This window comes from Toxorhynchites rutilus, chromosome 2 (assembly GCF_029784135.1).
Source record: "Toxorhynchites rutilus septentrionalis strain SRP chromosome 2, ASM2978413v1, whole genome shotgun sequence".
Classification (NCBI taxonomy): Eukaryota; Metazoa; Arthropoda; class Insecta; order Diptera; family Culicidae; genus Toxorhynchites; species Toxorhynchites rutilus.
In genome coordinates, this window is record NC_073745.1 from 313,456,936 (window position 1) to 313,483,299 (window position 26,364).

The 26,364-nt window shown below is 38.5% G+C and overlaps 1 protein-coding gene and 1 pseudogene across 5 annotated transcripts in view; both read left to right on the forward strand.

Moving 5' to 3' along the window:
- The window catches only part of LOC129765222 (axotactin), a 186,424-nt gene that overhangs the window by 34,142 nt on the left and 125,918 nt on the right, over positions 1-26,364 (forward strand). For 4 of the 5 annotated variants that reach the window (XM_055765291.1, XM_055765290.1, XM_055765295.1 and 1 more), the window contains exons 2-3: positions 3,475-4,796; positions 20,290-20,301. In XM_055765291.1, the coding sequence (XP_055621266.1) occupies positions 4,786-4,796; positions 20,290-20,301 (23 nt within the window). In that variant the 5' untranslated portion in view covers positions 3,475-4,785. The remainder of the gene's footprint in view (positions 1-3,474; positions 4,797-20,289; positions 20,302-26,364) is intronic. The other variant, XM_055765292.1, reaches the window with a different exon arrangement.
- LOC129765223 (replication factor C subunit 3-like) lies at positions 11,440-12,488 on the forward strand (annotated as a pseudogene).

Consider the following 26,364-nt stretch of genomic DNA (forward strand, 5'->3'; position numbering starts at 1 on the left):
CACAAAAATTCTCAATTTTTGGTCGTTTTCAAATGTTTTTCGATTAGTGACTTAGTCACTTGTTGATAATTATAAGGGCTATACATATAATTTTTTTGAGAATTAGAAAAAAATGTTTTTGAGAAAAATAAATCTCAATCTTTAGAAAATGTTTTTTTTGTATAATTTTTTCAAAATAAATTATTTTTATGAAATTTCAAACAATGTTCTAAATATTTTTTGGCTTAAATATTGTAGATATTATAGTTTTTGAGTTATAATTTTCTTGTAAAAAATGAGGAAAAATGTTTTGGCCCTTTTCAAAAAGTATTCTGCCCTCAACGCATACCATGAGTCTCGAGGTTTTGGCAGGCGTACTCCCACTAAAAGATCGCTTCAATTTATTATCTCTTCGGTTCCTCATCCGGTGTAAGGTTATGAACCCATTGGTGATCGGAAATTTTGAACAGCTTATCGAGCTAAATTTTCATTCTGGATTCATTAGCTCATATCGTGAATTCATCTCTATGCAGGTCGATCCTTCTTCGTATACTCCCAACCGTGTTTGTTTTCCTGACTACATCAGTTCCTCTGTACATTTTGATCTGTTCATGAAGGAGAAAATCCATGGAATTCCAGATTATCATCGATCGGGGATCGTTCTTACGATCTTCAATGCAAAGTATGTGCGTATCAATTGTGATAATATGTACTTTACTGATGGGTCCTCTATGAATGAGTCCACAGGATTTGGTGTGTTCAACGAATTTTCTAGCACCTCCCACAGTCTTCAGAATCCTTGCTCAGTGTATATTGCTGAATTGGCAGCAATACATTGGGCGTTGGACAGCGTCGCCTCACGACCTGTTGAACACTATTACATTGTAACGGATAGTCTTAGCTCTATCGAAGCTATCCGTTCAGTGAGGCCGGAAAAGCACTCGCCGTACTTCCTTGAGAGAATACGAGAAATTTTGAGTGCTTTATCCAGACGCTGTTATGTCATTACCTTTTTCTGGGTCCCTTCACATTGCTCAATTCCGGGTAATGAGAGGGCTGACTCATTAGCAAAGTCAGGTGCAATTGAAGTCGATATTTATCAGCGTCAAATCGCCTTCAATGAATTTTATTCTTTAGTTCGCAAAAATACCATCGGTAACTGGCAACGTAAGTGGAACGAAGATGAATTGGGCCGGTGGTTTCACTCGATTATCCCTAAGGTTTGCCTCAAACCATGGTTCAAAAGTCTGGACTTGAGTCTCGACTCATGTCCAATCACTGTTCGTTAGACGCGCTACTCTTTCGTTTTAATCTCGCCGATGGCAATATCTGTGCTTGTGGCCAAGGTTACCACGTCATCGAACACGTTGTTTGGTCGTGCGAGGAGTATCTTGTTGCCAGATCGAATTTGGAAAACTCTCTTCGGGCTAGAGGAAGGCAGCCCAATGTGCCGGTGAGAGATGTGTTGGCTCGGCTAGATCTTGATTACATGTCCCAAATATATGTCTTCCTAAAAGTTATCGACTTTCGTGTGTGATTGTCCTTATATCTTTATATTCTCTTTTTCCTTTTCCTTCGCGAGGAATCAAATCCTTTCTTACTAAAAATAGAATGAGGTGAAATGTAAATACATATTGGATATAAGATAGGCTTAAGAATCGAGTATGATGAATGTGAGTGCGAATGTGAGCGTGAACATTGTCAACATATCCTCATATCCCTTCTTTTTCCTGGAATAAAATGTCACCCTTCTAAGCTCGAGCAAACCGCGAGTAATCGGTTCTCTACTTCATTAACATTAGAATTAATGAAAAATGTTTATATATACTTGTAACAATATAGATAGGAGTTTGGCTCCTTTAAACTTATGTAACTGAGCCTGTAAAAATAAACGATTTAATAAAAAAAAGGGTTCTGATTTTTTTTTTGGAAATTTCAAATATGCAAAGTTTATTAAATGACCGATTTCTTTAGACCCACTACGCCACTACTCGATTATATACAGACTCGATTATATGTGATTCAATTATATACAATTTTGGACTCGATTTAATACAGTTAGGAAAGTTTTTTTTTTATATTTCAAATATGACTTATTTCAAGAAGAAATCTAACCTTTCAACGTTAAGATGCGTATCCGTAGCGGATGTCCACTAATTTAGTTGTTTGTTTACTAGTGTAACACGGGGGGTCATATGGGATGATTTGGACCACCCCTTTATCTCAAAAATTACGGCTCAACTTGGATTTTTTATAATGTCATTTCCTTCTATTGTGAAACCGTATGTACCTAAAGTAAAAAAAAACTTTAGTAAAACTTCACAAGTAGAGGGAAACTGTAGCATAAACACAACAAGCACTTCGATCGTCAAAAAATGTGAGTTTTCCGATAGTGGTTTTAAGGTTTTTCCCGCAAATTCAACAAACTTTTCGTGTATTGTGCAGTACAGTTCGCCTACAGAAGAAGAATAATTTGATGTAGCGAAACTGTCAGTTTGATAACAATAAATGAAATTAATTGCATTTTAATTTTTGCGTGTTGTGTGGGGTGAATTGGTCCAACAGGTTTGAGACTTTTATTTGGTCTAATTGATTCCAGATGCGGCTGAATTACAAAAAGAAGATGGACAGACAACGTTGGAAGAAGGAGGAGCTTGAAAGACCAACGCAGGTCATCGAGAACGGATATTCTTTGACCAAGCATCATAAGTGTCTGAAAATGCTCGACCAACAGTGAAAATATTCATGCAGAATTCGAGATGGTGTCAATCCAACTTTTCTGGTTTGAAATCTGGCCAAGACACCTGGTATCGATCCCAAAACATTGTTACTGATTGTAACATTATCCCAAAATACTTCACATAAACATAAGTATGTTTTTTTCGATGAAACACACACTGAACCAAATCACCCCACAGACGGTCCAAATCACCCCGAATCAAATTTTAATGTCCAAGAATCATCTCTTTTATTTTATGATATATTTGGTAGACTGAAGCTTCATATAATGATTAAAAATTATTTATTGACAGAAAACAAGTGTAGCTCAGTATACAATGTGACATTTTTTATTTAGACCGTATTGGTTTGGAAATATTAGGCGATTTGCTTAGGTGGTCCAAATTCCCCACTTTTCCCCTATATCCTGTACTAAATTTTCTCATCTTTCAAATAAAAGCATCAGAATCGTCTTCCGTAGCGTACTTTTCAATGTAGAGCCAGTTTGAGGCAACCGAGTCCGAAAGGTGTTTTTTGACATTGAGGGGATGAATCAAAAATCATATTCCTCTTTAGTTTTCAAAAAACGAAAAATAGATAAAAAAAAACAAATAAGAAAAACATTTTTTTGACTCGATTATATACAGTATTCGACTATGTACAGTGAAAAGAAATCAAAAACTGTGTATAATCGAGTCCGCGCTGTACCACATCTACCCTAGCCCAACCATATCAATTCACTAATCCAAACTAATGCTCTTTCTCGGTACTTTTCAGAAACCAACCTAACCCAACAAAACCCGTTCAAAGGCAGATAGCAAGAGAGAGAAATAACACCGTGTCATCCAGCAACCTTAAAGCCAATTCAACCGTTGACCAGTAAACTACGGCTACAGAGGCTACTGTATACATATTGTCGACCAGTGTGGTGTAATCCCCCCGGGGCGGCGGAAGGGATTGTGCAACGCGACCGTCTTTGCGCGTTCAGCGGCAAAACCACAACAATGTCTTCGTAGTGTGTGAGTGCTCCACGTGTGTCCGGCAGCGCGGGAAGAGTGTGGGACGCGGTGTGTCCGATCAGGCCTTAATCTTGAATTCTGTGTTGAGATACTGTGTGTGTGCGTTTGTGTTGTTCTTGGGCGGTTGGGAGAGTTTATATGCGCTATGTCTGTGTGTGACAAAGTTGTTGATGAGCTCAAATTGTAAATTGTTCTCATCATTCAATTGGGGCCCACAAAGAAGATAAAAGTACTGGGCAGAAACAGCGAAACAGCCTCTCGAGCATATCTTGTGAAGGCGGAAATACCGACGACCGGAGGTGAATACGAATCAAAGAAGAAGAAGAAAAAAAGAAGAAGTGTGGAAGACGTCCGAAGTCCGACGATCGCCCGAAAGTGATGCTGCGAAAAGCCGTGTGTTGTGAACATGTGAGACCAGAAGCTGGAAAGGTCTTAAGTGCTGACAATTGAAATTGTTTGCCCCTCGAGAGCTTCCTCTTGGAGCCAGCCGAAGCCGGAGAAAATATAACAAGGAAAGTGAAGAAGTTTACCCTGGATGTGTACACATATGTCCCGCCAGAATATCACTGCCCGAGTTGAGATGTTCTTTTGTTGATAAGGAGGAAAATATTAATGGAAAGATAAAAGAGTGTGATAAGGTACCGAGTGTCGTTGACAAGTGGCAGTATCGTTGGCGCAAACGGTGAATAAGAGAGAGGTCGTCGGAGTGAAAACCAAGCCATCGTGAAAACTTGCCCAAGTATAATAGAAACGTGCGAGAAGTGTTTGAGTTGTGAGTTCTAGTGGAAAAATCTGTCAACTTGTCAAGGGATTACTTCCGGTTGTGATTCTATTCAGTTCACGGAGCGAGCAAATAACAGCAGTGGCGAGAGGTCAACCCACAATAGAGCAGTGTTTAGCTGTGCAGCAAAGTTCACTGGAGGATTTTTCCTGGGGAAAAACATCTTGTTGAGACACACTTCCAAGCACACACACACACACACACACTAACTGTCGGGAGGAGTGCTTCTCACAAAAGAAGGACCAAATCAACTAGCACATATTGTTGTAATCGCTCAGCGGGAAACACATGTACAGAAGGTAAGCAACTTGAGCTACTAGAAATAGAAAATAACGGTTACTTCACGACTGAGTGGGTGGCAGTCTCCCCATATGTGGGTAGACAGTTGTAATACTGGAAATTTAAAGCACCGCTGGGGAGCGAATGTACATGCAACTGGTGTCAGCTTCTGACTCTGGCGCTGTGTCTTAATCTCTGGGATTGAAGTGAATTCTTAATTGATATCTACATATTCTTAACAGGAGACAGCGTGCAATTTGTCGTAGAAGATTAAATCTGGCTCACAATTGTTCGCCAGGGCTGCTCGTCGTATCGCCGATTCTCCTCTGGTTCTGCTGCAATGCTCTACTAGACTGTTTTCACACGGCAAAAGAAATAGCAGAGCAAACTACAACATCGAACATTTATTCAATATATCGTTGGTTGAATGAAAAATTACCGTTTTGTATTCGATGATGAATATATCATGAAATCATGGTCGCACAGTACACGGATTAGAAATTCTTCATAATTAAATTTGTATAAGGTCCTACTATTTTCCCAGCGAAAAAAAATTACTTTTTCCATCAATTATAGGATGTGGATTATGTGGATTCAAGTGTACCTGAAAACTGCAAGAAAAATGATCATTTTGGCATAAATTGATGAAGATTTTGATTTTACATCTATACATAAACTGTGAACGAGAGAAAGTCACCGAAAATTAATGGTTGAGCCATAGATTTATTATTGAAAATGAGTTATCAGAAGTGACGATGATGTAGCAGCAGTAAATGACCATAAAAAGCTGTTCGATTGAGTGTCAGAGCGCTTATTTTGATTACATTTCTGAGTTCAAACAAATTACTTTGCTCAGCTTTGATTACAGTGTTTTTCCATGAGCTTTGAAAAATCGTTTGGACACAATAGTAATCTACAGTAGAACTCCAATTATCAGCGGTATCCAGTGGCAAGATAACAGTGAATAACACAATAAAGAATTAAAAAAGAGATGCAAATATGAAAAGATATATGTTTCAATATGAAAACTATGCTTTATCAATACGGAAATCATTAAACTAACATTCTGTAAGTATGTTTCCATATAGTATGTTTCGCGAAGGCTCGTAGAATAAAAATGGAGCTCATTCTCACGGATAATCGTAATGTATTTCTTCCGAATCTCTCGATTCGGGGAAATTTTCACCAGAACAATGCAACAATACATCGAAGTTATGTGTGAACTGCGTGATAAAATTGTGAAATTCAAAATAAAGAAAATGAAACACTCCATGGCTTTATTCTATTTAGAACGGGATTTTGATAGAGTGGATTACAGGCAAACCTGTTTTTGTGCGGTCCCTTTTGGCGTGATTCCTCGTTTGTGCGACTCTTTTTGTGCGATTTTATTATGACATCGGGTTTCGAATCACGTAAACTAATTGCATAAATAACAAAATCGCACCTAAACAGTCACACAAATGAGAAATCGCAGAAAAAGCAACCGCACAAAAACAGGTTTGCCTGTATTCGTCTTCAATCAAAACTTTTCCAAATAATGACAAGATATAACACTGGAAAAGCGGATGAATTAAAAACAATCCATTTCTTGAGTTGTGCTTCACAAAATTCATTGTTTTTTGAATGAATAAATGTTTTCAACTCAATGCCAAAGCATATGAAACTTGCAACAAGACTTGCCAAATTTAGAAGACACAACGTGTCGAAGTTGTATTTGTCGAGAATTGAATGAATGTTTGTATCTTTGGATAATGAATGTAACTGGAAAAGTTTTATATGAAATTTTTGAAACATTTCTCAGTGATATGTATTACACTAAGTTTTTTTTTCTAATGCGTATTATATTGTGTAAATAATACCGAGTGAAGATTTTCTATAATCATTTGTTTACATTTGTATTTGGTACTGTTATTTCTGCCGTGATTTTGTGAACTATTTAGACGTGTTGTTCACGTCTTGTTTAAGTTAACAAAAATCAATATAAGTCTAATAGTCTTCAAAATTTTAAGCCACTATTAAAAAAAGAATATGGACTTGTTCTTTAGTTCACCAATTGGCTGCAAGCGCCTTGTCAGAACTGTATCGAAATCAATATTGGCTTGTTTTTCGATATCATAATATAAATAAGAATTTTTCGAATTTATATCTGTGAGCAATGATTTTGTTTGACGTCTTGTTTTGGAGAACTGATTTCAATACTGGAGGAAAAAGAATCTATATATAAAAATGGATTTCTTTCTGTCTGTCTGTTGCTATGGTGGTTAGACACTCCGTCTCCCTCTCTAAGGGGGGGCTGCCATACAAATGAAACACACATTTCTACATTACTCGAGATTTAATCAAGCAAATGCAACCAAATTAGGCATCTGGAGGTTTTTAGGGTACAATAAATGATTCTATGGTGGTTAGATACTCCTCCCCCCACTCTTAGGGGGGGGGCTGCCATACAAATAAAACACAAATTTCTACATTACTCGAGAATCAATCAAACAAATTCAACCAAATTAGGCATCTGGAGGTTTTAGGGTGCAATAAATGTTTCTATGGTGGTTAGACACTCCACCCCCCTCCCTAAAGAAACACAAATTTTTGCTTTCTCGCAAACGAAGCAAACGAAACCATGTTTGGCATGTGAAGGTTTTAGGGTGCAATAAATGATTTTTCGGTGGTAGATACTACTCCCCCTCTCTTAGGGGGGGCTGCCATACAAATGAAACACAAATTTCTGCATTATTCGAGAATTAATCAAGCAAACGAAACGAAATTTGGCATGTGGAGGTTTTAGGATGTGTGCTCCCTTGGCCGAGTGGTTAGCGTCATAACTAACATGCCGGGTGTTCGGGTTCGATTCCCGTTCTGGTCGGGGGAATTTTTCGCCAAAGAAATTTCCTCCGACTTGCACTGTGATCACGCGTATTCTAGAGCTTGCCACTCAGAATGCATTCAAGGCGTGTTATTTGGCATAGAAATCTCAACTAAGTACAAATAAAAATGACGCAAGTAATACTAGGTTGAGACGGCGAAGTTCTTCTAGGAACGTTAGTGCCATTGAAGAAGAAGAAGAAGGTTTTAGGATGCAATAAATGTTTCTATGGTGGTTCGCAACTCCTCCTCCCTCTCTTAGGGTGGGCTGTCATACAAACGAAAAACAAATTTCTGCATAACTCGAAAACTAATCCAGCAAATGGAGCCAAATTTGACATGTGAAGATTTTAGGGGGCACGAAACGTTTCTATGGTGAATGGATACTCCTCCCCCCTCTCTAAGGGGAGAAGAGGGGAGAGGTCGGTCTTTATTCTATCATATTTTATGTAGCAAACATTTATTCCATGTAACGGAGAAACATGTTATTTGCAAGTGGTTGAAAATCTTGAACGAGAATTGTGTCTGAAAATAATCTGATATTATAATGATGAGTTTTGGTAGAAGTACTAGGATTTTTTTTTTTCGAAAGATAAATTCAACGGAGTCGATTAGAAGATCAATCAATGAATAGTTCTGCGATTGGACTCATGAACGTAGTAAAAAAACGTGAATGTTTGAAGGTATTGATAACAAAAAACAAATTTTTGCCGGGTCAGCTAGTATCTTATAAATAAATCGTCTTATTCAAACCTCTGTATAGAGTAGGAGTCAGAATCATCATTATCAACATGAACTCAAAATGTTACCGTCTCATATTCTTAACTACAAATTTATTGTATAGTTTGTACCTAGAGGAGGTGAATACACCAAAAATAGAGAAAAATATAGACAATAGAATTTTGGAATAATATATAAAAAAAACATAAGTTGGAAAAATCATACATCAGAAGTTCTCGTTCGTTTCTTTTTTGAATAAAAAAAAGGTATATGGAACAATTCCACGAATAGGTAGAAATATTTTTTGGTAATAAGTACATTGTAAGTTGTCTGTTGTGTCTAAAGAATTTACGGTGGTATCTATTCACCTTTCATCTGACAGTATAATTGGATACAGTGGGACTGTTAACACCCGGAGAGTCTGATGGTGATCCGCAATGCATTTTATTTCAATAACTGAATATACAGAATTCGAATTATTTTTGAAATGTTGTATTCGTCTTATCAACTTCCTGCCGAACAAACTCTCACGACCAGTGTTGCCACATTTTAATCTGTACCAGAGGGGTTGAAATTTTTCTCATCTGTACTGATTTCCAAAAATCTGTATCATCGTAAATATTCGTTGTAGAGAAAAAATCTATATATATATTTCTAAATGAGTATTTTTACTACAAATACCATATTTACATTTGCAAGTCATTCGTGTGTTTGATGATGCTTACACATCAGTGTTCGAGCAGCCGCCATGATGTTTAATCAAATCTTTTGATCTCAAAACAGCGTTCATCGTATCGTTGCAGAGCCAATTTCGAAACTTATTTTTGTTCTTGTATTCAAGAAAAATTGTTCGACAGTTTTCGACGAGTGAGGCATAGTCAGAACGTTACAAACAAGGCTAACCATTAAAAGGACATAAACAAGACTTGAAAATATATTCAAATTTAGCTAAAAATTATGCCAAAACAAATTGACATCTGGCCAACTTTCATCGGTAGAAATTTCAAAATCGAACTGAAATTCTACTGAAATATACTGAACTATTAATTGAAACTTGGAAAAAAATAGATCTCTAACAAAACTTTCATTCTAATTTTATCTAAATTTTTCATTATTGGGTGAGAATTAAATTATTTATATTGCTTAGTAAATCTAAACTCGCCCAGTTTAGGGTGTAGGATTTTAAGCGGCCATAGTTCCAAAATTTCCTGTATAACCTCGTATTAGCCAGCGAATGACATCTATGAACAGCAGCACCAAGCGATACTGCGGCGGAAAAGTCGTCATATACCTTAATGTTACTTTGTTCAACTGTAAGAAATTTCATATCGGGAAAAAATGTGTACCAATCTGTATTTTTTTGACGAAAATCTGTACCCTGTACATTCTGTTACTAAAATAACGAAAAAAATCTGCACCTTTCAAGATAAATTTGTACGTGTGGCAAAACTGTTCACGACCATTCTATTAACGGTTATTTTGAATAATTATATTAGTCTGATAACTGAACCTGCACCAGTAACTCAAGCTTTTCGCGTTGACAGCATATTGGTATGTCTCAAACACGAAATTTGCTAGATTTCTCTATTTTTTCGATCGGCAATATGTGGAATACTGCAGTGATTCGCAGAAATTCGAAAATAACAGCTTTCCAAACTATGATTGCCACGTTATCAGTTCGATGGGACATTGAGTAGTTAGTTACCACTTTTCCTAAAATGCGTCAATCAAGATGTTTTATGAATTCGCTCAAGGGCAGCCTTACAACATTTATTCAAGACATAAAGCTAAAAAAAGGGAATAGACAAAATATTGAGCGTAGGGCGAACCAGCAAACGATCAATGATAATCTTCCGAATGGTCAAATCATCAAAGATATAACGGATGAATTTGAAAGGTTTGAAGCCTATAGTAGAACATATCAGTCAGTCAATTTCCATTATAGTGTCGCTCAATCTTTCATAATGCTTAAAGACCTTAGTTGGTACCAAGTTTTAGAGAAAAATTGAATGATTGATAGCGTGTTGTGAATGGAAAATGACAAACACCTACACAAGTTGCTTTCTTCGAGTATTTCACAAAAATATATAGCTATCTCACCAGGAATCAATAATCTAAATATCTATTCATAATGAAAACAGAGCTGCGATTTGTCGTGAGAATCAAGTGATGGTACTCACACAAAAATAATCAACAAATTTTGTACTGCGATTATCTTTGGTGACCATCCCAAAGTCAGTCCAATAGTGTGAGAAGAGTATTATCACAACACTAACGCATGGTGAACTTCTACTTGACAGTAGAAATCCGAGCTTCTTGGTGAGTGTCCTGTCGCTGAAATGTCAGAATAGTGCGACACTCAAAAGTCTTGCTGATGGTTTGGTGTTTGGCGATATTCACAACATTCGCCTCTTTGTGTTCGTTCTTCGTGACTAGGGATGCCAGATGTGAATATACAGTTTCATTTTAAATACAAATTGAAGAATATTCTGTTTTCAGGCATCTATTTTCTTATCAACTTTTCAGACGGCCTTAACGTTTTTAGCGGCACTTCACCGACTCTACGTAGTAATTCACGTGTCATTTGTACTAGTACTTAGTTTGTGGAATAACACGCCTTGCGTATCCCTTCTATTCCGGCTCCCGATCGGGTTTGAAATTAGCAAAATGATGCATTTTGTAACCCGTTCGACTTCGATTTTTTTACCAAATTTGTTTCTCATCATTGCAAGGATACTAAATCTGCAGACATGTTCGCAATTTTACTGATATTTAATGTCCTGTCTATCCTGTTGCAAACTTATATTTTCATTTGCAGACTGTAGGGATATGGTATTTCTTCTCTTTATGACTTGATTCCCTGCGCTTAAAACCCCTTTTTTCAAACATTACTTTGCTATTCTCGCGGTTACAAAAGTATCTGCATCTCAGATTTTATCAACATTTCAGATTTTTGTCGAAGATTTTCAAAAAAATCAGCTGTCATCTCTGGAGGTGATGCATTTACTCTGACAAAGGCCAACACGAAAACAACAAATCACCAAGTATTTTTGTATTATACATCAAATATTTTTGTGCACAATGGCTCTCTGAGTTGACCGCTACCGATCGCGCCAGCTGTCCAAACTGGACTACCACAAAACGCAAGTTGCGCATCTGATTAAACTTCGCTCCCAGGGAGACTTCCCGCATCTCATGTTATACGATCCTTCCGGGCCAGTAAGAAAACTCGCATCATGTATCTGCTGTGGAAACTTTACTAACCGGGCGTGGAACGGCTACGCAATGAAATAATAAACTTCACAACGCCCTCGAACCGGAAGGTGGAAATCAGTATCATCAGCAGTAATTACCACATCGAGTTAAATTCATCGGTTACCGGGATATATGACAGGGTGGTCCTGTCGGATTTGATCAATCAAATTGATCCCAGCGGGTAGAGTGAATATGAGACTCGTCTTGTCCGTGGTGGATTAGCTGACCAAAGATACCCAGGGTGCGCTGAGAAGAACCATTGAAAAGTATGTGTCTAGGTGCAGATTGATTTTGTGCGCCAATTCTACTTCGCGGGTTATTCCCGCTGTGAGAAGTCGTTGCTTGGGAATAAGGAAGCCGGCTCTATCTTAGGAGGATATTCTTAAAATTTTGAATGTAATATTGTGATTTGTTTGTTTGTTGAATGTAACAACACTATTTGCATTTCAGCACATTCCTTCGGAGAAAAGAATTACGCTATCCTCATGCTGGAAGCTTGCAAGGTACAACAGTAACCGTTCATGGTCAATTAAGAAGTACCGGAAATTGACTGGCAAATATTCCATCGAGAAATCGCCAATCAGATTGTCCTCGAACAAAGTCCACAGAAGATGGAGGGGGTGAGCGAACGGCTATTCGAGCTGCTATTTCAAGGCGTTCTATCGAATGTTATAATCTGTGGATTGGTACCGAATCTGGTTAAAAATTGCGATATGAGTCTGAAGACGCAAACATTGAATTTTGCCGGGCATTATGAACACTGGATGCAGCAAGGAAGCAGACATATATTCCATCTGGACGTGTTCGTGGCGCAGTTTGTAACACTGTATAAGAAGTTTCTCAATAAAGCCTCAATGGAAGTGGATGATTTTTGAGCGATTCTTTGAGATCGCAATTTTCTTTCGTTTTATAAAAAAATGAAATTTTTGTGTTCATCTCACGTTTATTAACTAAACTTCAATAGTTCTGGTAAGGCTTAACTCTAAATAAAAAAAACACCTTGTCGGTTTTCAATCGGATCATTTTCATGATCCGCAAATAATTATGAAATGGTAAATTTTTCAATTTACTTAAATACCATTTCATTCAAATAATGGTTTTGACTGCACCATGTTTATTTGAAAATTATATTTAATTTAACTTTTAAAATTATGACACCATCATCTTTTTTATTATAAATGTTTGTTCATTTTAACTGCAAGAAATAAATACTTGAATACTGAAAGACAATTGTTCGAATGAATCGAATATTTACAAATGGCCCACGGTACCGCTACTGGCGCATAATTTGCAGCTTTGTTTTTTGTGCTGGTTCATAACGACAATCAACCGTGCCGGCGAAACTGTAGTCAATGTTTAGTGTTGTTTAGTTACCATCTATGTAAATAAGTTCAAACTTACGGGATACGTCCGAACGGCAATTCTGACATTACGTTTTACCTTCCACTTCACTTTCCTTGAGTATCACTACTGAATATTTGGATCTCACGTGCCGTGAGAGGAATTGAGTGACTATGGTCAGCTTTTTTTGTGACATTGACGGTGATGGATTGCAGCTCTGAATGAAAACTGTTTTCTGAGGCAGAAATTTTACAAAATTGATGTATCCGGCATCATTGAAAAAACATAAAAGAATCGGGAAAGACGGACACTAACTAAAAAGTTGGATTTTGAAATGTTGTTCTATATTTTTCCAACAGACCTTAAAATGATTGAACGAAAAGGTTTGACTAAAATCACCTGGAAGGGTCTTGTATTTTTTTTTTTCATGTGTAGAACAAATTCTGTCATCCGGAATGACAGATTCGGATAACGTTTGAGAAGCAGATAAGCTAGGCTTTCTCAGCCATCTGATTTGGTTTATTGAACGAATGTTTCAGTCCGTTTTTATCCGTCTGTTCGGAAGTCAGTACTGAGTCACTTCAACTTCCTTGCTGGTATGAATAGTAGCATTGTTTTGCTTGAAAAATACAAAATCTTTTGTTTAGACTCAGCGCTTGCTCAGCATTAGTAGAACGACTTTTTTATCAAATATTGATAAAACAAAGATTAGAAATAGACTACGGGCGGAAACAATGAAAGGAATAGCAGCCACTAGGAATCATGTAGAGTTTAATAAAGTAGACACAAGTTCCGTTTCGGTAGCAAATGACATTCAAATGCAACAAATTGACGTATAAGAATTCCTGAAATAGAACTTTTTTTTGCAGTTTCAAAGCAAATCGTAACGGGTGATGGAAATGGATGAGAAATGTTGAGCGACAAAAACCTTGGGACCTCATGGGATTGGGTAGAAAATCTGTATTATGAGCTTCTGATGCTACCAAGCAACCAGTTGATAAATTCCCATAAGTACTGTTCGCAACTGGGCAAATTAAAGCCAGCGATCCATAACAAACTTCCAGAATTAGTCAATGTGATAGACGTCAGGGCAACGTCAAACCTCATGTTTTTTTGACAACACAACAAATTATTTTGGAGTCTGGTTTGGAGGTGCTATCCACTCAACTAAACAAATCGGATATTGCACCTTCACATTATCACAGGATCAGGTCCCTGCAAAATTATCTCTTCAAAGGTGAAAACTTCAACTGGGCAGCATAAAAAATACCTTAAACAGTGTTCAACAAGAAAGTAAACATATTCTGGGAGGATAGAATTTTTAACCAGCGTGAAGGATGGCGAACGACTGTGGATACAAAATTGTGCATCAAAAATTGAATTTTTAGATAAAAGGGGGAAATCTGCCTGAAATGCAAATGCGTACTGTAATGAAAAAATAAAGAAAAACGGGTATAATATTTTGCGATAAGGAACAAAACTGCCGCTTTTCACGAAAATCTGAAAATCAATATATTGGCTTGGCATGGAATGGTTGATATCGTCATCTTGACGTCATCATCTGAACAAAATTAAAATTGGTTATAATTTTTTCGAATGAAACCTGAATAAGTTGTTGCTAGAAAAACTGTTTTGCTGTAGAATTGCCCTGCTTCCGATGTATTGATGTCTTGCTGATTACAGTATACGGCTATTCGTATACACCTATCCCTCGATTTACACTGAAGATAGGTTCCCGACAAAACCGTGTAGAATGAAATCTCAGATTTTGCAATGTAAAATCGTGTAAAACGAAATAAACTCTCAATATATCCTCAATTCAATCATGTATTGAAGTGAAACATTTTATAATTGTCTAATTATGAAATTTGGTTTTCCACCTTACTAACCATAGTGTTAGGAAATTATTTATGTATAGTTTTAAAACATATATTTAAGAATTCGGCTCCTTTAAACTAATGTAACTGAGCCTGTAAAAATAAACGATTTATATAAAAAAAAAATTAAGAAATTCATTAAAAATTCTAGATACAAATAAAACAAAGAATTCTACAAAAAACTAGATTGTAATAAGTTTACTCACTATCACCACTTTTTGGAACTACCAATCTTATTATTTAGGTTAGTAGAATGTCATCCTTATCACTTGAGCATTCCTGATGCGATTCTGGTTTAACAGTCGACGAATCCGGGAAGATCTCAGATTCGACTTCAGACTTAGTGATAAAAAAATCTATTATAAGCTGTGTATATTTATTGCTTTAAAGGGTGTGTCACATCAAATTGCATCACGGAAAAAACGCTGTAGAAATTCGCCCAGTAGACCGATCCTTTTGAAAATTTTAGACAGTAAAATAAAAACTTTTAAACAACTTTTGGCATTTTCTTTTTATTCATACTTCGAGCCCAAGCCCGTATGCTCGCACCTTCCTCTTTACCCCGTCCATAAGGTTCTGTACAACGTCAGGTTGTAGTTTTTTTTGAACAGAAATCCATTTTCTCTTGAAGTCCGCCTCCGATTTGACAACTTTTGGGTTCTTCCGGAGGGCCTGCTTCATAATCGCCCAATATTTCTCTATTGGGCGAAGCTCCGGCGCGTTGGGCGAGTTCATTTCCTTTGGCACGAAGGTGACCCCGTTGGCTTCGTACCACTCCAACACGTCCTTTGAATAGTGGCACGAAGCGAGATCCGGCCAGAAGATGGTCGGGCCCTCGTGCTGCTTCAATAGTGGTAGTAAGCGCTTCTGTAGGCACTCCTTAAGGTAAACCTGCCCGTTTACCGTGCCGGTCATCACGAAGGGGGCGCTCCGCTTTCCGCAAGAGCAGATCGCTTACCACACCATGTACTTTTTGGCAAACTTGGATAGTTTCTGCTTGCGAATCTCCTCCGGAACGCTTAATTTGTCCTCTGCGGAGAAGACCAACAGGCCCGGCAGCTGACGAAAGTCCGCTTTGACGTGGGTTTCGTCGTCCATTACCAGGCAATGCGGCTTCGTCAGCATTTCGGTGTACAGCTTCCGGGCTCGCGTCTTCCCCACCATGTTTTGCCTTTCGTCGCGGTTAGGAGCCTTCTGAACCTTGTATGTACGCAGGCCCTCCCACTGCTTGGTCCGCTGGACGGATGAACTTGACAAATTCAGCTTATTGGCGACATCCCGGACCGAACTTCTCGGATCACGTCTAAACTGCTTAACTACGCGCTTGTGATCTTTTTCACTGACGGAGCATCCATTTTTGCCGTTCTTCACCTTCCGGTCGATGGTTAGGCTCTCGAAGTATCGTTTTAGTACTCTGCTGACCGTGGATTGGACGATTCCCAGCATCTTACCGATGTCCCGATGTGACAACTCCGGATTCTCGAAATGAGTGCACAGGATTAATTCACGACGCTCTTTTTCGTTCGACGACATTTTTCCAAATTTACGAAAAATTGACAGTGAAGCATGGCCAACGTGATCTATACACTCTTATCTGGTTATAAGCGAAAGCTGAAGATATAATTACTAAAAATTAAATTTCTACAGCGTTTTTTCCGTGATGCAATTTGATGTGACACACCCTTTATTAATCATTAAATTTATCAAAGAGATTTTCAAACCGAAAGCAGAGATATAACTTTCCTTTACTTTTAATTTCTGTCGATGTTCTTCGCATTCTAAGAGCTTTAAAATCTGACACAAATAACACATAAAGACTTCAAAAAAGCCATAAAATTGATAACTTTCCAGATCTGAAACACAAAATCGCACTCGTAGTCAAAACTATGATCCTATTTTACTTTCTTTCATGAAATACATATATAGTTTTTTTAAGCTTTTCAAAATTTGTTATTTTATAAACCGTGTAAAACAGGTACCGTGTAAATAGGGGGTTAAGTGTATATATTTTAGGACGAAAAAAAGGTTTTATAGAAAAATGAAGTTTTACTTTTTAAATAATTTTATATCAATGTTGTTATCTATTCATTGTTAAACATTCTACAGGTCTTATAGTTTCTATGTTACATTTTTTCGTAAAAAGTTAGAAAAAATACTCCAAATTGCAAAAATTCCGAACTCAAAAACTGTAAGACCTAAAAAATGTTGGTCGAAAAATGAAATGGTGGAAATTTTTTGAATTTTTATTTAAAAAAATTGCACTAAAAACTATGGGTTTTCTTTATTACCAAAAATACACGAAAAAGTTGTTAGAAACATTAATTCCTTGTAAAAGCTAATTTTTCGGTATAATTCCGACTCGTTGATTATTATATGGTCTCTTTGGAATTTAAGAAAAAGTTTCTAACAAAAATGAATTTTTATTTTTAAAACTTTATTTTCATTGAAATTTTTTTTTTAATTTATTCGATAGTTTTCAATGAAAATTCAATAATTTCCTACCTTCCATTTTTTGTCTAAAATCTTGTGGATCTAATGTGATTTACATTTTTTTTATAAAATATATAAGACCAAACCAAAAAAATTCAAACAAAAAAAAATTAAAAGTCGTCTAGATTTTTTTAAAGATTTTAAGTTGCATACTGCTTTTCATACACCCTGCTTTTTATACACCCACAAAGATTCACTGCAATCTGAAATGGAGTGTGTTTCTCTTTATGTTATAAAAATTCTATCCATGTCATATACACGATATGCTTCCCTGTATCATGCTGGGAACAGGAATTCTATTACGGAAAGATCCGTTTTTGATTAGATCCTTACGTTTCATAAAATTGATCATCCCAGTCCTGTAAATTCAATAATATTTTCAACAGATTTTTGATTCAGTTCTGGCGTCTTCAAATTGAAAAATAAATATGCTGTGCCTGTTCACAAATTTTGGTCGTTTTTCTAAATTTTAGGGCAATAGTTGTGATCGGTGAAAATCATCAGTATCTGATTATTTCAAAAACTGAGAGTTCAAAACAGCTTTCTTATTCCACCAAATATAGAGCATAGTCAAAACACAATGAATATTTTTCACGCAGAAACCAATATGTGCAATGGACTGGCTACCGAACATTTATTTTTTTCATTTCAATGAGCATTCGTGAGTTATGACATCATCGAGCTTACTAACAAGAACGTCGTACCGTTTTGTCTCATATTCCGAACACTTAAGCCACTTTGTCACTGACTCATATTCCGAACATTTTGTCTCAAATTCCGAATAGCAGAAATGGATTTTTTTTTAAATCATAACTTTTAAACTACTGGACCGATTTATATGATCGTTATATCTAATTGAAGTCAATTAGTTAGTCTTTTTTGAAAAAATGTTCTACTCACTAAAAATGGATTTTGCTTTTGTATTTATTGATTGATTTTCTTATAGTTTTCATGGTTTCGGGACCAAGGGCGCAATATCGGTATCGATACCTGTAAATGATGTTAAAATTAAAGAAAAAGAATTTCATGTTTTCATTATTCAATTATTTATAACATAAAAGTTTAGTAAATTTACATTTCAAAATGAAGTGTTCGGAATTTGAGACTGTTCGGAATATGAGACAAAACGGTATTAACGGTATTACGACCACAATAAAAAAAACCCGATTCAAATTGTCTTCGTTTGCTGCAATGCACTTGTAGCTTCTTTTAATTCGTTTCTTGATTGCTGTCAGGTTCCTCTAAATGTGTTAATTCTAAATTCAGCAAATACAAAAAGTCAATTTGTACGAGCTGGACAACTGTTGATATCCATGTTGTTTTTGACATGAAACTCACATATTAGTGAGAAAAACTCACAAAGTTTCCCGTCAAATCGATACCGCATAACCTTTATATCAGGTAACATTCGAGAAAGGAAATTATGAATAACAACTCCATTATAAAGGGTGTTCGGATCAAAAAGTGGTCAACTTAAATTCGCCGTATTTTTTCTAATCATTCATATAAAAACCTGATCACCCCTCATTTTGTAGGTGTGTGTGTGTGTGTAGAATGATGCCTCTATTTGGATTTTGACATTAGATCTTTAGTTATCAAAATGGCGTCAAAGCAAGAGGAGCGACGAATCAAAATTTTGTACATGCGTCGTGAAAATTCAAACTACACTCACGCAGAAATAGCTAAATCGTTGAATGTGGCCAAATCAACCATCACCAAAGTAATAAAAGTGTTCGGGGAACGTTTGTCGACAACTAGAAAGCCTGGATCTGGGGGAAATCGAAAGCCGGGAGCCGAAGTGACGAACAGAAGAGTGGCTAGCGCTTTCCAGCGCAACCCCAACTTCTCCGTTCGAAATGTCGCAAATAAGTTGGGAATATCGTCTACAACCGTGCATGAAGCTAAAAGACGATCCGACGATTGACTTATAAAAAGGTAGTGACTCCAAATCGCAACGATAAGCAAAACCGTACGGCAAAAACAAGATCTCGGAAGCTGTATACGACATTGTTGACAAAGTTTGATTACATGGTAATGGACGACGAAACCTACGTCAAGGCAGATTTCAGACAGCTTCCTGGACAAGAGTATTATACAGCAACCGGAAGGGGAAAGGTGGCAGACATTTTCAAGCATATTAAACTATCAAAGTTTGCCAAGAAATATCTCGTTTGGCAAGCTATCTGTACCTGTGGCTTGAAAAGCGACATTTTCGTTGCAACCGGGACCGTCAACCAGGAAATTTACGTGAAAGAGTGTCTTCAAAAGCGTTTGCTGCCTTTCCTGAAGAAACATGACTTGTCTGTGCTGTTCTGGCCGGATTTGGTATCCTGCCATTATGGAAAAAAGGCCATGGAGTGGTATGCCGCTAACAAGATGCAGGTTGTGCCCAAGGATGAGAACCCTCCCAACACACCAGAACTTCGCCCAGTCGAAAAATATTGGGCGATAGTTTAGCAGAACCTTAAGAAGACTGTTAGCAGCTGTTAGCAGCTGTTAGCAGCGAGAAGCAATTCAAAGCAAACTGGCATTCTGCGGCGAAGAAAGTGTATTTGATGGCAGGCGTCAAACGAAAGGCTCGCCAATTTGGACTAGGTCGACCGGAATCTTAACTGAGTATTTTTTCCGTCTTTTATACATATTGAACTTCAAAAAGAAAGATACTTTGATTTTTTTAATAAACAAATTATCGATTTACACGCAATTTAGTTTGACCACTTTTTGATCCGAACACCCTTTAATCAGAGATACGATTCATCATCTGATTCAAGATGTATACTAATCTCATAGCGACTCATCCGAGATCTCATGCAATATGATTTTTTACTTGAACTTTCAATCATCCAGATTCAATGTGAGATTGAATTCTTGTATCATTTACGAAAGTATCATCTAAGCAACGCGCATAATTTGATTTCAAACCGCTCTCTACTCTGTTTTCATCTCCGCTCTTTTTTTTTCCTTTCAGAAAACGGCCACTGTAAGTAACACGCTAAAAGTAATTGGCGAATGGGCCACTAGAGCGTAATCGCACTGAAATTAAAGTTAATCCGATCTGGAACCCACCAATTCGAATAATTGAACACCGAGCGCAATGGGGACCGACGTGTTCGCTTCATTCCACCCGCAAATGGGTGGATCCCTTTGTCGTGTTCCATGTGCCACTGTGTCCCGAGTCGATTGTTTTAATCTTGCCATCGCCTTACGCCCTGCGGTTGTAGTTCGTATTTTATTTTTCCGATTCGGTTCATCTGGAGCTCGCTTACCTTTGTGCCACAAGGACCAACTGAGAAGCGTTGTGACTTTTCCTGCTTTGTCGAGCACCTCTGGACCCCATCCGGTGGTTTTGATTGAAGTTTAATTAAATGCATCCCTGCATTGGAAAAAAAAAACCAGAAAGTATCTTGTGATGAAATCAGTTTGCCTCGAAGTGCATTTTTTGATTTGATATACAATCGAACGTACATTCGTTCGTGGTATCGAACTTAGCACGGTTAGCTACTAACGCAACTTTTAACATTCAGCCCTAAACCGCAAACACCACCCAAATACGGGCGGCATTCGGAAGACAAGTACACTAGAACTGGGTGGAAATACAAGCAACCATTTCCAATGGCTCACCAGTGCCAACCACGCGTTGATTGCAATTTTCATCCCACCCCGGTAGTCATCTAATCTTCGTTTTCTTTTTTTTTGTTTGTGCATTATCGCTTTTAGGATTCCAACAAAAGGCTGAAGGTTGAATTTTGGATAATGGAAAATTGTCAGCCCTAGCGGAACCGGAACCAGAACCGGAACAATTGGTAGCAGGGATGGGGTTTCCAAGCAAACCGCACCATTAGAGAGGGCTTTATGTAGCAATTGACACCACTGGATCTGGGTTTCGGAGAGGAGTCTTAATTAAAATGCCTTTCGTGCTGTGGATTCGGACACATCGAATTACATCCACATCAGGGCGGAGAATTCTGATTTGAGAAACATTGGAATTCTATGCCTATAGAAAAAAAAATCTGACAGTTAGAAAGTTGGCTCCAGTCGATCTACTCGTAAAAGCGTAGAATCTGAATAGAGAACCCTCTATGAACATGCATAAACTATTCTTGTTGCGAGAGCAATGTTTTTTTTTTAAATCCTCCTAATCATAGAAATCCGTGCATACATGAGCCCTTTAAAATACTTTGAGCGTCTTCACGCACAACATATTGAATGATGAATAACTCTTCATTGTTCTCGAGCAAAAAAATCTACATTTTGTACGTATTGTTACGATACATGCCTCAAATTTAAATTACCTAACCTATGATTGAAATGAATCAATAATTGCTTCAAACAATAGGAGAAAATGGTTTTGCATAATTCATTCGATTATAAACAACTGCTCGATGAATATCAATTTCCAGCCGCCAATTCCACCCATCGAATCCAAGTTATCACAACAGCTTCAGCACGGCTCGTCCGATCTGTTAGGCAACAGCCATCCACCAAATTACGCCAAAATAATTTCTGATAAGCGGATTTACTGCATTCTACTAGCTCCAACGGGGCATAATTATTTCCACGCACATCGCGCCTACAAGAGAACACACGGAACGCGTCTCCTCTGTCGAAGGATATGTACAATTTCCCCACCACAGGTCAGTTTCGTAATCGCGCTGTAATTTTCCACATTGTGCTCCACCCCTTGAGCGGGACGAGGCTTCTGTTGCATGGTTCAATCTGGCTGCCAACAGGTGCAACGGCGGCAGCAACAGTAACAGTCATCCACCGCTTTTCAGTTCGTCCGTTTACAAAACGATGTAATCGGAGCCAATTGGTTGAACCGCACGCTATTTATAGGGTGAGTGTGGGTGTATGTAATTGCACGAAAGCGATGCACATCGTTCTCGTCGAAAACGTGATACGTACGTGAAGTTGGTTTAAATATTGCAACGGATATTTATGCAAATTATTCAATCAAATTGGTTCGAGTACTTCGGGTGATCGTTACGTTTGCCTTCAGATTACATTTCGATCATTTTACAGTATCACAAAGCGCGCAAAATGGTCGGAGTGAAGTACTGACCTGGTGGACTATCCGATTAGAACTCTCCTCGTGATGAGCCATATGAAACCTTCATTCGAGAATCGGAATTCATTTTATGGTAGAAACTCCGATTGCTAGTGAACGAACATATCTCGATTTTAGCAAAGATGACAATCGATCCGGGAATACAAGCTCATACCCCGCGACTGTCTACTCGAACGAAAATCAGCCATTCGAGCCTCGCATCCTGGTGGATAGCCATTTGAACCTTTTATTTATGTGTCAACTAGTACTCGATGCAACCGACACTGCGCCGTCCCGATTGGTTCCAGAAGTGATTTCTCCTCACTCATTGAATTTTTCAAAGCACTTCTACTTTCTGCGTAGTTCGTCAGAGAAATTTGATTTCTCTAGTGAGATAGGAGGAAAAGGAAGCATTACAAAGCAGAAATTTGTGGATATGGTCCAATCTTCCTTCAAGTCGCTATCAGATTTTAAATTATATGGTGTCTACAAATTCGTGGTGAATAAGATTTTGAAACGTTAAGTAATATGAAGAATTACTTTGAACTATATATTTCCCCCGTGGCCGAGTGGTAAGCATCACACATTATCATGCCGGGGGTTCGGGTTCGATTCTCATTCTGGTCGGGGGAATTTTTCGTCGAAGAAATTTTCTCCGACCTGCACTGTGGTCACGCGTAGTCTAGAACTTGCTACTCAGAATGCATTCAAGGCGTGTTAATTGGCATAGAAATCTCAACTAAGTACTAATAAAAATGGCGCAAGTAATACTACGTTGAGACGGCGACTCGCTTGGAAGGAACTCCGCACGACGATCACATGTTCGGTGGAAACTTCAGGATTCGCCGCCAGCATTCATCACCCACGTTCATCATCAGCCATCCCATGAGTGGGGAAAAGCCGCCGGCGGAAAATTCACCAAGTAAAGGGTGTGTCACATCAAATTGCATCACGGAAAAAAACGCTGTAGAAATTCGCCCAGTAGACCGATCCTTTTGAAAATTTTAGACAGTAAAATAAAAACTATTAAACAACTTTTGGCATTTTCTTTTTATTCATACTTCGAGCCCAAGCCCGTATGCTCGCACCTTCCTCTTTACCCCGTCCGTAAGGTTCTGTACAACGTCAGGTTGTAGTTTTTTTTGAACAGAAATCCATTTTCTCTTGAAGTCCGCCTCCGATTTGACAACTTTTGGGTTCTTCCGGAGGGCCTGCTTCATAATCGCCCAATATTTCTCTATTGGGCGAAGCTCCGGCGCGTTGGGCGGGTTCATTTCCTTTGGCACGAAGGTGACCCCGTTGGCTTCGTACCACTCCAACACGTCCTTTGAATAGTGGCACGAAGCGAGATCCGGCCAGAAGATGGTCGGGCCCTCGTGCTGCTTCAATAGTGGTAGTAAGCGCTTCTGTAGGCACTCCTTAAGGTAAACCTGCCCGTTTACCGTGCCGGTCATCACGAAGGGGGCGCTCCGCTTTCCGCAAGAGCAGATCGCTTGCCACACCATGTACTTTTTGGCAAACTTGGATAGTTTCTGCTTGCGAATCTCCTCCGGAACGCTGAATTTGTCCTCTGCGGAGAAGAACAACAGGCCCGGCAGCTGACGAAAGTCCGCTTTGACGTAGGTTTCGTCGTCCATTACCAGGCAATGCGGCTTCGTCAGCATTTCGGTGTACAGCTTCCGGGCTCGCGTCTTCCCCACCATGTTTTGCCTTTCGTCGCGGTTAGGAGCCTTCTGAACCTTGTATGTACGCAGGCCCTCCCGCTGCTTGGTCCGCTGGACGAATGAACTTGACAAATTCAGCTTATTGGCGACATCCCGGACCGAACTTCTCGGATCACGTTCAAACTGCTTAACTACGCGCTTGTGATCTTTTTCACTGACGGAGCATCCATTTTTGTCGTTCTTCACCTTCCGGTCGATGGTTAGGTTCTCGAAGTATCGTTTTAGTATTCTGCTGACCGTGGATTGGACGATTCCCAGCATCTTACCGATGTCCCGATGTGACAACTCCGGATTCTCGAAATGAGTGCACAGGATTAATTCACGACGCTCTTTTTCGTTCGACGACATTTTTCCAAATTTACGAAAAATTGACAGTGAAGCATGGCCAACGTGATCTATACACTCTTATCTGATTATAAGCGAAAGCTGAAGATATAATTCCTAAAAATTAAATTTCTACAGCGTTTTTTCCGTGATGCAATTTGATGTAACACACCCTTTAGAAGGTCGCGCATGTAGGGTTATATCGAATATGAAAATGAGAACAATAGAGAACTAAATGCCACACTACTAACAATGCCACACACACAAAGCCCACACATTTTGAAGCGTGCTAAAATAGCACAGTGATGATGATAAGTTCATCAGAATATAAAATAAGTAGAAAAAACATTTTAAGTTAAACGGTTTAATTGTGATTAAACATAATAATGTACTAAAAGCTAGAAAATAATTAGTCAAGTAGCAGTTATCAGTTATCACACCTCTTCTTCATAAGTCTAGAGCATTGATAAGACTCAAATAAAATCGTGGGACATATGATGAAGTCGCTAATTGTGGATAATGGAAATCCAACGTGTCCCACGATGTAGGAATGGAGGATTAGGTTAGAGAGAAAACGCGTCGTATTCTGAACTCGATGAGTCAGGGTTCGAGACTCGCAAATTATTGAATAAAATTTTGTAATGATAGTGTTCGGACTGCAATGCCGAGGAAAAACTTCTCTGTAGCGGATTTTCTCTAATGCGCTCAAAGCTAAAACATATTTGTTTTTAAATTAATTTTCATAAATCATGAACTAATGCTTACATTTGTAGATTTATCACTAGCACTTATTTTATCTTCTCCGACACGGGTTTAAACAGCCTTTGCCTATATTCTTGTCGCCTGTGATGTTTACCCGAACTGATCAAATTTCTTTAATTTAATTCAATGTAATTTTACCTTCAGTTCACTTAAAATCTTCGCACCACGTAAAATTGGAAAAGCTCTGGAAGCTACTCGTGTATTCTACAGAGAAAAAATCACTTCAATACTGTCGTTTTTCATAACGCCTGCCTAGACTATTAATTGGTGAACAACGGAATTCGTGGAGCAAATCTCAGTCTACTAGATATTTCAGCGCGGTTCTAACACTCCCCAGCCCATAAACCCTGTCCGCATTACTCTTGTGTAAGGTCAGCAGGTTTATCTCCTAGCTCCAGAATCGCTAGTTTAGCTAGAGATCTTCGAAAGCATCCATTAGTGGTCCTAACCAAGGCTTGACGAACACGACCATACTGTCCGATGAATACTTCGTCTACGATGCCCCTGATACTTGTACCACCTTTACCATCTTCCATCACTAATACTAAGTCTCCTACTTTCAGTTTCCGGCTATCCTCGTACCACCTACTACGTTGGTTCAGTGTTGGAAAGTATTCTTTGCACTAACGGTCCCAAAACTTCTTGGCTAGTACTTGCGTTCGCTTGTAACTACTTCTAAGTTCTTCCGCCAGCGAAATCGGTACTTGGAGTGGGTGATGCTGTCCAGATGAGTTTCCATGGAGGAAATGGTTTGGTGTAATAGTATCTAGTTCGTTGTGTTCCGGAGTATGTCAGCGGGCGAGAATTTATTATATGTTCTGCTTCGGCCAATGTCGTCATCAAGATGTCGTCGTTCATTTTACGCCCATCACTCAACGAAACCAGCATGTCCGGGCCCTTGAGCAGCATGGCACCCTGCCTTCGCCGCTGCGCCTAACGTCAGTCGAATCTTTCCCGGTTTCTTGGTGTTGGTTACCACATTCAATGGTAAATATCACGCTTTGCCAGGCTCTATACTGGAGATCTTTTCTGATGTTGCTTTGTGAGCGTACCCCTTCTCGATGAAGTCCTCGATTGCATGCCACACTTTCTCTCGCAAGTCCGGTTCTCTCTTGAATCGCTTCTCCAAGCCCTGAAGCCGATGATACGCCGTAGGGTAGCTGTCAGGAAGTTTTATATCGTCTAG